The sequence below is a fragment of the Poecilia reticulata genome, linkage group LG23 (assembly GCF_000633615.1).
Source record: "Poecilia reticulata strain Guanapo linkage group LG23, Guppy_female_1.0+MT, whole genome shotgun sequence".
Classification (NCBI taxonomy): Eukaryota; Metazoa; Chordata; class Actinopteri; order Cyprinodontiformes; family Poeciliidae; genus Poecilia; species Poecilia reticulata.
The window spans coordinates 8,477,097-8,489,684 of NC_024353.1; the positions used below are offsets into that span (position 1 = coordinate 8,477,097).

Here is a 12,588-nt window from a genome sequence, read left to right on the forward strand (position 1 = left end):
TTTTCATCAAAACCCTAATCTAGTTTATGCCCACTCAGCTGATGGCATCCAAATGTCAATGTTAGCAGAAGAATTGATCAAAGGCACTGACACCAGTCAACCTTCGGGCACTAAAATAAGCCAGGCGTTCACTGCTGCCATTTCTCGTTGTCTGGTCTTGTCTCCTCGTCCAGGGTTTGGTTTAGTATTGTCTGATCACAAACAGTGCTTCTATTCTTCTCACCACTCTCTCCCAGGGATCCTAAATGGGACATAGATACTCAAGCTGGGCCGGTTCTTGGCTTGGCACCTGATGCCCCTCAGCGCTCTGCTTAAGTACGTCCACTAAGGGCGGAGGTGGAAGGCTGTATGAAAGTCCATTGTGTTTTAAGCTAAGGCCTGGGGAGGGAAGACGTTGATGCAGTGATGATACAGGCTTCAGAACTCCTTGAGTCACGTCAAAGTGCGACTCGGTCGTTTAGCTGATCAATAAAGAAGCTGGTCTACAGAATGTGGGATATGGTATGCAGTTTGTTGAATATGTTGTGTATCAGAGTTTCCCCCAGTGTATTTTAAGCCCGACTGGCCACCTGTCTAAGTGTTGTTTGTTTATTTATAAAAACATTTTATACATCAGTAATAGTGATATTAAAGACTGATTAAGCTAGGTTTACAGTTGAGACATTGAACTGGGCACTGGGGCTCTCCCTGCACCTGCCCATAGGTCTCACTCGCTATTATTTCCAAATTATGACGCCTGCTTGCGCACATACAGATTTTTGTAACGTACTTTTTTTTTCAACCCAAAAACACCAGGGACTGCCAGTGGACTTCTTGCTTTCTTCTGACATGGACATTTTTTTTGTCAAGTGATTGAAAGTTGAACACAGTTTGGTTCTCAAACCAGACAGTGATTCCAAGCAGATGTCAAACTGATCATTTGCTTGTTTGCAAATTTCTGACCCACTCTGTACTTTGCTACAAAGAGTGTAAGGAAGTTGTACACAGAGATGACAACACAGCCCTATATCAGCAAATTGGAATGGAAACACATCCAAAAACAGTTGTAGATAGGAGAGATAATTTATCAGAGTTGGTAGCCTGGAGCTTATTCTGGACAACGCTACTTGCATCGTGATAACCCTTGAAAACCTAGAGAAAAGTATCGTCACCTTTAAGAAATCAGCTGATTAGATTAGGTCAAATGAGGGTTGCTTGTTTGAATACTGACGTAAAGCTGCTTCTATAGCATGACATGTATGAGCAGGAGATTTTCTGCTTTTCAAACCCGGAGTCTTAGTCCTTTGCTCCTGCTTGACTCATCATCCGTAAGCCTGTCAGCCCACCTGTTTTCTCTCCTCTGAACTGATTGAGCGACTGATTCTGGTTCAGGCGGCTTGTCTCGGTGTGTTACCACCTGTTCTCCGGCTGTGGTTCGGATGTTATCCCCCTGACAGCCGGCCTGCTATCCACTGACCGAACTCCTGGGCCTTACCCGCTCCCCGGCTGAGTCCAGAAGAGAAAGGGGTCCATTGTGTAGCCTGTTTTGAGTTTTTAATTTATGAAAGCTTATAAGGAACGTGGAAAAGAAAGGGCTAATCCTACTACTGCGATTACTACAAGAGAGTGGAGGAAGAAATAGGGGTTGGCAGGGGGGAAAGACCCATTAGGCTCATTCTGACAGCCTGCAGGTGTTGTAGAGAAATCACCCAGTAACAACTGCAATTATCAAAGTCTTCTATTATTGCCTTTAAACCATGTCGAGTATTTCTCCCTGTTTCCTTAGACTGTTGCTTTATTTTGGAACGTCTTGACGGTTTGCCTTTTTGTCTCACTCCAACTTTAAAGAAATTTTGCCAAGTTTCTCCCTCCTATTTACTGCCATTTGTCTACTCCGTACACTTTGCTGCCTTCCTCTGTTCGTCGGACTGGGGCTTTGGTCCCCTTTTCTGAGATTTCACCACCATCTGACTTCCCGCGTGTCTTTTAGATTTCTTTCCAAGTGTTTGAATGAGCGTTCAAAGCTTGCTCCCTTTCCTAAACACTTTGATCCGTCAGAGAGAGAGTCATACCTGTAAAAAATATATGACTGACAGCTCGTGGAGAGAGATGAGAGAGAGCTTTCACTAAATGCTTCCAGATACACACTCACACAAGTATATATATATATATATATATATATATATATATATATATGTATGTATGCATGAGCATGCAAGTGACCTGTTCTCTTGTCAAGACTCCTAATGCCTGTTGAGGGTTCACTTGGTGCTGAAGAACAGAGCAGCCTTCAGATGTGATTTTACTTGTGCAGGTGTGGACAGATTGATGAGACTTTGGTCTTTTGATGCCAAAAAGTTGTTTTTAATGCATTGGAGTGAAGTACAGTAGGAGCCTGGTCTCATAGCTTCCGGTCTTTGAAGTAATACACTGTTCCTTTCTGCGTCTGTTCACCTGCTGCCTCCAACATTCCTGTGGTTAATCATCTACACTCGGTTAGCTCATGTTTGTGTTGGGAGCCTCTGAGGAGTAATGATTACAGCCTAAAAAGTGACTCATATTAATGACAAATATGAAGCAGTCGTGTTTGAGAGGGAATTTTCTTTCCTGGAATTTATCTCATTCAGAGGGATTATTAGCCCAAGGTCAGTTTCAGTAGTTTTGTTTTCAAGCGCTTGTTGAGCGGGACGTTGTCATTTTGCTAACGCACAGCCATAAGATGCTCCGTCACGACATCAAGGTGACTGTAGATATGGTTAAAATGTTGCAGTTTTTCATATAATTAGCTTAATTAACTTTTAATTAATTGTGGTGCGAAGGTTGCTAGGCACCTGGTGATGGTTAATAAAACATAATTTAACTTTAATTTGATTAAAGGTGTGGTCTATGAGACACAACAGACTGGAATCTAGTTTATCTGGTTCTTCCCAGATCTTGGTATATTGTCATAGAGGCAGTTGGAAATTAGCAAAGTTTTAACTTTTTTTATTTTTTATTTATTCAATAAATTATGTGAAATTTATTGATTTTTAATTGGTCAATTTTCACTTGAGTATAAAACTGGGAAGTGCGATTTGATTAGAAAAGGGGTCAATTTAAACGCATCCAAAGATACTTTATACATTTCTTTTCCATTGCGTAACATTATGTTTATGTAACAAAAGAAAAATAATTAGCACAACCTGTTAGCTTTGGGCTAAAAGCAGGAGAATTTTAAACTTTTATTATTTCCTGTCGGCATTAATAACATATTGGCAGGAAATAATAAATAGTATCTAATTAATTGGTTGGTTTTAGTCTATGTATCTAACTCACAGAGACATTAAAAAGTACTCTGAAAAAGTGGAAGCTGCTACCTTAAAAGGATAACACCGTAGGAAGGGAGATAATGCTTTTTATTCCTTTTTTTTATTTCACAACATTTTGTGAATTTCTAGCCATCACATCTCAACTACCTAAAGTTTTATTTTCCTGTGCATTTTTTTTTTTTTATCGTTTCCATTTTAACCCTCAAGTTTTGCAGAGACAGATCTCCCTCCCATTCCATTTCCTGTCTTTTAGTATTTTCCAAAGCTGGCTGTACGTCTTTTGATTAATGATACATTGATTGAGTTGCTGTCTCTTTTTTTTTCCTGTCGGTTTCCCTCTGCATTGGGCAAACAGGATGTCTGTCGGTGCGTCTGCAGCCTGCTGATACACGATCTGATGATGGCACTGGTTGGCATTCAAGAGGAGAGTGAAAAAATGAGATACGAGTGGACATTTTGTCAGTCACACACAAAAAATTATAGTTACTGAAACAATTTTCTTTGTTAAAAATGAAACTGTTGAGACAGCACATGGTTACAAAGAAATAAAAAGATGAGAGGAGTAACAAAAAGAGATTTATGGCATCTGGTGGAGACAGTTGAAAGTTAGTGTAGCATAGAGTAGCAATGGTACAAAGTAGCAAAATGCAGAAACAAGGTTTTATTTCCTCGTGGAAAGAAAAAGTTAAGTATGAATGAAATTCTTTTTACTTTTTAATATCTGTTTGTTTTGTTTTTAATTTAATCAGTGATTGATGACTTCCTGTTTTCCAGATATATAAACCTGAAAAGTTTATATATATCAGGTAGATAGTGGCATCTTTGGGTTTCAAACTGTATTTCAAACCTAAATATATGTAAATCTTTACCAGGGATGCTAATAATTACAGAGAGTGTTGTGTGCGTGTTTTTTTTTTTTTTTTTTTGGCAATTATTAAACAACAAAAGGAAATTCTGCCATCTTACAGAGTCTAAAGAGTTGAATCCCTGGTGTTTCTTTGTCCTGAACATGTTCGGGTCCGTCCAACTGAACCAGAGCTTTCAGATTAAATTCTGCTCTGCCACTGGCTGAAAGGAACTCGGGTTTCAGACTTTGTCTTGTGTCACATATTTAAAAGCTATTTTTTTCTAAAGAGGAAGGATGAGGGGGCGTTGAATAGAGGGAGGGTTTCCTGGAGCGCTCTCTGAGAATTTTAAAGCACCTGAGCTCACTTTTTATTGGATGCTTTACTGAAAATGTTTAACAATGTTTTAAAAGTGTTGCTGGGCAGAAAAATATGTAAATAAAAATAGCCATCCCTCCTGCTGCTTTCTATTAGGTCTCCATGGTTAATGCCACACTTTAAGGTATCGGTACTCTTAGTGCTGATAGGGGAATTTGTGGTGGTCTTGCTGCTTCTCTGCAGCAACTGTCAGGGTTACAAATGTGCTGTCGGTCCTCTGTTGTTTTATTAACCCTGCCGCTAACTAGCTGACTAAACACCCCTGTTAGCTTTTACACCAAGGAGTTGGGGAGGGGAGGGGTTCGGCCACCAGAGTAGAAAATGGCTGCACCCCTTCAGTTATCCGCAAATCCGCCTCAAAATGTCCTGTAACATAAACCCAACTCTAACTATCACTTTCTGTTGGCCTGATTGTGGCCTTCGTGTGACTATTTGACAACTCTATCCACTCTCCTTCAATGCGCACACACTCTCTTTGTGTGTGTGTGTGTTTTTTTTTTACATACTTGTGGGTTTCTGAAATCCCTGTGCGCTTGTCAGGGTCGGTGACAGCTGGCAACAGCGTGTGTCGACACCCTGTTGGACGTGACGAGCTCGAGCCATGTGTAGAATCCGTGTGTGGTTTTGCGGTAAAGCCAGATCTATGTGTTTAGAGAGGCACACTGACACTTGATAGACAGATTTAGCAGCTTTTTTCCCCCCTCTGTGTGTCTGCATGTGTGTTCCTCAGTGCCTGGTCATTTGTCTTTTCACATAGACACAAATGTGTCACTGGTGTGATTTGTCTTACATTGCTCTGATCACCTGTGTCTCCCTCACCAGTTGCAGTGGAGACTCCTACATGGCCTATGCCGAGGATAGTTCTTAATAAACACAGCAAAGACCTGACTTTGTTTTTCTACACTTGTAAAACCAGTGTGAAGCCACATCAGTACACCACTAAAACATTGCATGTTTTCTGAATTTCTGTGTCCAACCACATTTCAGAGAGATTTAGTTCAGGTTTTTCCTAAAACGTTTTCTCAAGATTTTGTACGATTTTGTTTGAAGGTTTGACTTTTCTCTTTAAGAACTTTAATATGTAAAAAAGTGTGACGGGGACATTTACTTTTCCACTTGATGACATGACGAGTCATAAGCTATTTTATATTAGGTGTAGTAGAGGCAGTGTCATGCTAACCGTCCAGCTTCCCTTGACTTGAACACCTCACTAATTCCGACAAAATATACATTTGAGTTTTCTTCATACAGTAAAGGCATCCACACTGAAGAGTGTTGTTGTTGAGACAATCTGGGAATGCTTAGTTTGGTGCTCTAACTGAAAATATAAAGCCCAACCGATGTTTGGTAGCTAGTGACCGGTCAAGTCACCATCCAAGATCTTGGTGTGTCTCTGCAATGGTAAAAAAAAAAGTTCAGGTAGATGGTCTGATGGTCAAAATAAACATTTAGTGCCAAGTTAAAACCAAATTCTTAGTACTGGACTGCGCACCAAGATCTGGCTGAAGTTGTTCACAAAGCAGCTCCGTCCAACACCTTCTCAATGCCTCTCGACTCCGCTATGCATGGTTACACCGTCGTCAACCAGTATCAGCTAAGTGATACCAGTTCTTTCTTTTTCAACCAACTTCACTGGGGTTCCAAGCAGAGAGTTGGGCTGGAAATGTCAGAAGACTATTGACTGGCTAGGAAGTGGAGTCATTGGTTACTTCACAAGAACGGCTCTCTTACAATCTGACCTGCCAGCGACTGAGACTGACAAAAAAACCAAAGACGGAACAAAATGTTCAACATAGCTTCCATGTTGTCCATTGTTTCGTTATTTCATGTCTGTGTCGCATACAGATTATGTTGTGCTACTTTTCGGACTCTGGGGCCACCCAACTATATGGTGACCTCACCCTCTAGGACTGTTACTCAGTTGTAATGGAAAGCCACCCAAAGTGTGTTGAGTACAGCAGAGATGATCCACTTTGTGGTAGTACTGCACAAGGTTTTGTGTTAACATGTTACGTTTTGCCATTGTAAATTGTTGCACCACCTGGTTTGGTGGAAAATACCGACTGCCAAAAATTGCAAGGAAAGAACAATCCAAGTTTTTGTCAGCTAAGATAAGAAGATGTGCGTATTAAATGAACTCAAGCAAGAGTTTGTTCTCAGAATTGTTTTTTTACTAGCATCCCGTTCCTGCAACTGTTGCTCCACAACATTGGTGTGTATGTAATGATGGCATTTTAAAGCGCACGGGACTCTGTTTATCCTGGCATGTGTCCCCGTCGCACCCTTTCCAATGTCCAACCCATCCTCTCCATACGTGTGTGATGCTAGCAGCTGGTGGGCTCCTATAAATAGTCTTGGTCGGGATGCTTTGGAAAGACGAAATGTTGCCTCCTGAATTCCTTCTTTAGAGCATCTTTATCATGTATCTTCCATTTACTGGCGTTCCCACAGTTCCTCGGTGGCTTACATTACTGCTCCCAGGGCTATAATCACTGCACCTCAATGGTGCCGATCTCCCCTCCCACTTTGGAAGAAAATTAGTAGCATTATTTGAAGGACACAGATAGTTTTCAGTGTTTTGCTGCGGAAGCAGAGGGTATAAATACAAATTAAAGTGTAAATTGCAGTTGTACGGAGCTCTGTGATTGCACATATTTCTGCACGCTGGTAACAGATTGTGTCAGGACCTACTTTGTTACACAGCAGTGTGACGATGCTGGTCTAATGTTTGACTTGGCACTGAGCAGGTATGCGCCCCTATGTGTGTGTGGAAGATCAAGCCATCGGGGCGGATTGTTATTTCCTTAATCACGACTGTGTATACAGCGTAATGGACTCAACGCAGGAAGTGTGTCTTAAAGAGGGACAGGTGATGGATCTCTGGCGGCAAGTGGGATAATGGAGCAGTCCCAGATGCTTTGGGAAGAGACAGGTGTAGAGTAGTCTGTCTGTTAGCAGGTTGTGTGAAATGAGCACCTAGACTCCACCACATTACAGCAGCTCAATCTATCACGACTGCTGGATAATTTTGCGGTCTCGGTGAGTGATCGGGGTAGTATGTGTCATAAAGGCTCTACTTATTTGTAGTAACTCGTTTTCCTCCTGGCATTTGCTGATGTGAGTTATTCGATTAGAGTCGTCCTTGTGGATGAATTAGCTGTTAGCCGGAGCTGATTGACTGACCTGTCCACACTCGACTCCTGCAGACCGAGTGTCTGGCCGCCAGCGAGTTTTTAGTAGTTTTGAGGAATGATGTCATTTGTAATAGTGACAGGGCACCTGTGGTTGAGCATCAGCACGACCCTTTCACCCTTAAAGCTCAGCCACCACCACATTCACACACACACGCACACACACACACACACACCCAACCCACCCCACACACACACACACATTTCACATATATATGACTGCAAAGCCGTGCAATCGGACCCTTTTAACAGTGTAGCTTCAACAGTATGATCCCCCTCTGTGGGGTTTCATCTGGCCTCACCAGCTGTCCTCAGCTGTATGTCACCCTGACCGAGATCTCTCCCATGTATAACCTTCTCGCTCTCTCCAAAGGCACCAGAACTTGGAAATGTGTTGCAATAGTAGAATTTGTCTGCAATTTTTGTGATGGATCAAATCAAATAGTAGCTCAAGTAACTTGGAGGGCAATATAAAAGTTTTTCCCGCAAATTATTAGCTGTAGGTGAAAGTTACATTTTTGTTTCTCTTGATGAGGAAAAGGTTTTTCCTCACATCTACTGGGTTCCCCTCATGTTGTCGGTGACAAACCGTAAGACTGATTCTGACTTTACTTTAACAGTTTACATCTTTGTGAGCCACAAATGTGGATTGCATGACTAATAATGTCCTGTCAACAGATTTTTCTCAATCCTTCTTTACGCTAATTCTGAACTGTGTTAATTGATCTTCATTTTTCTTTTCTACACGTTAAACATATATTGTGTGGAAAAAATAGAAGAGTTTTTAACTCACTTGGTCTTGTCAATAATTGATTTGTTTTTCTTGGACAAGTCATTAGACAAGTCTTGTTTAGCTCCATAAACATTTCAGAAGGGCAAACAATGACCCGCCTATTTACAAACAGCAATTTTCCAAAATTTTATAATATAGAGTTTTATGTTTATTAAAATAAAAATGCAGCTTCAACATCATATGGAGTCAAGAGAACAAATTTCAAAATACATTTTTGATTTTGAAGGACCTGACTGACACATTTCTGCGTTTTCCTATCAAAGCAGTATTTGCATATTAATACTCTGCTGAGCTGCCAGGGGCCAATAAAAATATTTATTCCCTCTGTTTATTATTCTTGGCTCATACGTTGGCCAACGGAGCTCATCGGATTTCAAAACAAGCAGCACATAATTGTTTTTATCTATTAAACTGGGAACGTTGGGGGGGATTTTAACCCATAAACCAAACTTGTCATGCATGGAACCAGACAGAACCCATCAACAATTGAGCATCATGGCAGCAAAAATATAGAAACCCACAACTTAACAGCTGCAATGACTTTAACTGAGGACACAAATGCAAATATTCAAAACTGCCTTATGATTTTTTTTTTTTTGGCAGAACAAATTATATATATATAGCTGGATTTTGCCAGTATTTGATGTCAATAACTCTTCTCAACACAAGAAGCGCTTCACAACCCACACACTAAAGCTTTTGTTGTTACAGCTACAGGAGCAGATTTGTTTATGATCTCTGTTTTTAGAATGTCTGCTGGCGGTGACTCATAACTTCATCACACTTAAAAAGTGACTGTTGAGACTGTTGTTTTTCCCCACGGGGGATGAATCTTTTAGGCTAACGTGAAAACAAAACAAATGCTAGAGAAAGTATTACTCTATAATTAAATTGAATAACTTGATCCAGCTGCGATGAATTGGTGACGTGTCCAGGTTATACCCCCACCTCTCGCCCAATGACCCCGCGACCATGTCAGGACAAACAGGTATAGACAGTGGATGGATGGAACTTGATCTGAATCTGTTTATCTGTGACATAAAAGCAAAAGTTGTTCTTACTGTAGGTAAAATGTTTGAGTGTGGTAACAGTTGAGGGAGGGTCAACTCTGTTTCACAGCATCCTCCATATATGCACAAAAAACCTTAACAGAATGATGAGATATCCTCCGATATCTAACTATCATAGGATTGTTAGATATGCTCCTTTATCTGAAAAGTTAAAGTCTTGCCACTAACTCGCCCAATGTCCGTTTCTTCCAGATGGCCTCCATACAGTCAAAGCCACGTGTACGCTGCGCGTCACCATCATCACCGACGACATGCTGACCAACAGCATCACAGTGCGCCTGGAGAACATGTCGCAGGAGCGCTTCCTGTCTCCCCTCCTCAGCCTCTTCCTGGAAGGAGTGGCGGCTGTTCTGTCCACCAAGCGGGAAGCCGTGTTCGTGTTCAACATCCAGAACGACACCGACGTGCAGGGCTCCATCCTGAACGTCACCTTTTCGGCGCTCCAGCCCGGAGGCACGCCCGGTAAAGGGTTGTTCTTCCCCTCTGAGGACCTCCAGGAGCAGATCTACCTGAACAGGACGCTGCTGAGGCTGATTTCCTCTCAGGAGGTAGCCCACAAGTGAAAGCTGGGTGCGAAACAGAAAAGAGGTGCATGATGTCGACGTAACTCCAATGATGTCCTCTCTCTAGGTGTTGCCGTTTGATGACAACATCTGTCTGCGGGAGCCCTGCGAGAACTACATGAAGTGCGTCTCGGTGCTGAAGTTCGACAGCTCGCCGCCGTTCATCGCCTCCAACACGGTTCTTTTCCGTCCCATCCATCCCATCAATGGGCTCCGGTGCCGCTGCCCGGTGGGCTTCACCGGGGAATACTGCGAAACTGAGATTGACCTTTGCTACTCGGGGCCGTGCAAGAACAACGGAAGGTGCCGCAGCCGAGAGGGCGGGTACACCTGCGAGTGCCTGGAAGACTTCACAGGTAATCGATGATTCGGATTTACCAACTTGGTGTAATCGTCCGCTAATCCAGTTAATTTCTCTCCTGACAGTGGTTTACATGTGTACAGCAGAACAGCCAAACTGCTCTGACAAGTTTTTGGAGCAAATGTTGAAACGTATTTGACCCCACTGCAGAAAAGAAAAACAATGTTTTGTAATCCTGAATGCATAGCCACCTGCACACTTCCAATACTGAAGATTTATCACTGTCAAAAGGTGTGTGGAATGCTAAGATCTTGTATCAAATAACGTTTAGCCGAAGGACCAAAACTACTTTAACCCTGACATACAAGTTTGGTAGTGACGGATTTTTAAACCCTTTTCTTCTTATTTGACACTAATGACAAGTCAAAGCAGTCAGTAGTTAAATGAAAAGAAAGGAATTATTTTCTGATAAATTCCCATAAAGGTTTAAAACATTATTTTTGACTCATAATTTGAGATTTCCACAGATAAAATTTTCTGGTTTTAGTTTGTAATGTATTACATCAAATGCGTATTGCACTTAGGGGGGGATCAAATAATTATTAGTTTAATTAATCAGAAAGCAGGTCAGACTGCCATCAGTTGGAGTTACTCTAAACATTTGGCATAATGAGGTGGATGAATCTTTTGTGGCACAGATAGAGCATCTGCATAACTTAGCAGCAGATTAAATATTATTGTTAATTTGTGCTTATTGTTGTGTCTAATTTTTCTACATGTAAACACAAACAGTGCACAATTGGCTTTTAGGATAGCTTTTTAGAAGAAATTCAGAAACTGGACTTGGTTAAAATTTGCTGTTTGCATATAATGATCACACTAAGAGAACTTTATTGTTTGTTATATTTAAGCTAAAGGCTGGTGTGATAAAAAGAATCCCAACCGGTATTCATCTGGTTGCTGGGATTGATTCTGACTCAACCCAGAGTTCATGTGGCAGAAGTTGGGGAAGGCTCGGACGGGTCCATTCTTCCCACTAGAAACACTTAGTGAAATATTTCCTGGTGTCAGTGATCTTCCTGCTCTACTTCCCTCTCGTACATTCGATACTTGGTCCTCTCCGCGCCGCTGTCTCCCCCTAATAGAGCTGTGGCGGCCTCCGATAGTCCTCATGCCTCATCTTCGTCCATCTCTTCCAACGCTCTGCCTCTCCCTCTTCTTTCTCTTCCTCATATCTGATGCAATTACCTGATTATACCTGCCTTTGTCATTCACAGGGCTTTTTCGCCTGCCTCTCCCATGTCATCTTGTCCACTCAGCCTCCATATTTCCCTTTCCTACATCTCGGTGTCCCCTCTTTGAAGGTCACAGTTCAACTCTGGATAGTCGGGGCCATCAGGGCCCATTATGGGCCTGATGACAGCAGGGGCAGGAGTTGATTTGTTCTCCTTGGGTTTCCTACATTACGGGGAAACGGATCCTTATAATTCCCCCCTTTCGGAAAAAAGGATTATGTTGAGGATAGAAGGGCCATTAGCTGGTTCCAAGCTGTGATGTGATGGGGTCTGTATGCGCCTGGGGTGGGGAGATCATGTCTGGATGATGGCAGGTGGACGCACCGCACAGGAGACATATAGCAGAGGATATTTCTATCAGGAATTTAAATTAATAGGACCAGGAAGCTGGGCTCAGTTTGCCGATTTTGAACTATGCTACCTTGGTGTGTTCATTAAAGAGGAATTTCCCATGATAGGACTGAAAGTTAGGAAATCTCTTATAACAGATTTGATCATTCCCACTCTTGAATCAATCTGTTTAGCTGGGAAGTGAGTCATGCCAGGGTGCAAACAACATTTTTACAGACGAGTTAAAAAGAAGCACTTCAAAAACACAAAAGGTTACCAAGTATTTTATTTGAACAGATTCTACTGCAAATATCTCAGTACACTTGAAATAAGCTAAAACAAACTTAGAAATAACTTTTCAACAGAATGTAGGAAGTTATTTTAGGTCAATAATTCATTAATATTGATTTAAAAAAGGAAGCTCTAGTTCCACTGGCAGATTATTTCACTTAACATTTTGTGTTTTTGCAGTGATATTGTTTAATAACTAAACTTTGCTTTGAATTGCCCCATAACTTTTTCCCTGATCTGTCTG

The 12,588-nt window shown here is 41.7% G+C and overlaps 1 protein-coding gene across 1 annotated transcript in view; it reads left to right on the forward strand.

Annotated features, from left to right (window-relative positions):
- celsr1a (cadherin EGF LAG seven-pass G-type receptor 1a) overlaps window positions 1-12,588 on the forward strand; it is an 86,604-nt gene that overhangs the window by 29,133 nt on the left and 44,883 nt on the right. Inside the window, exons 2-3 of the mRNA XM_008401160.2 lie at window positions 9,757-10,112; window positions 10,195-10,483. Of these exons, the coding sequence (XP_008399382.2) occupies window positions 9,757-10,112; window positions 10,195-10,483 (645 nt within the window). The remainder of the gene's footprint in view (window positions 1-9,756; window positions 10,113-10,194; window positions 10,484-12,588) is intronic.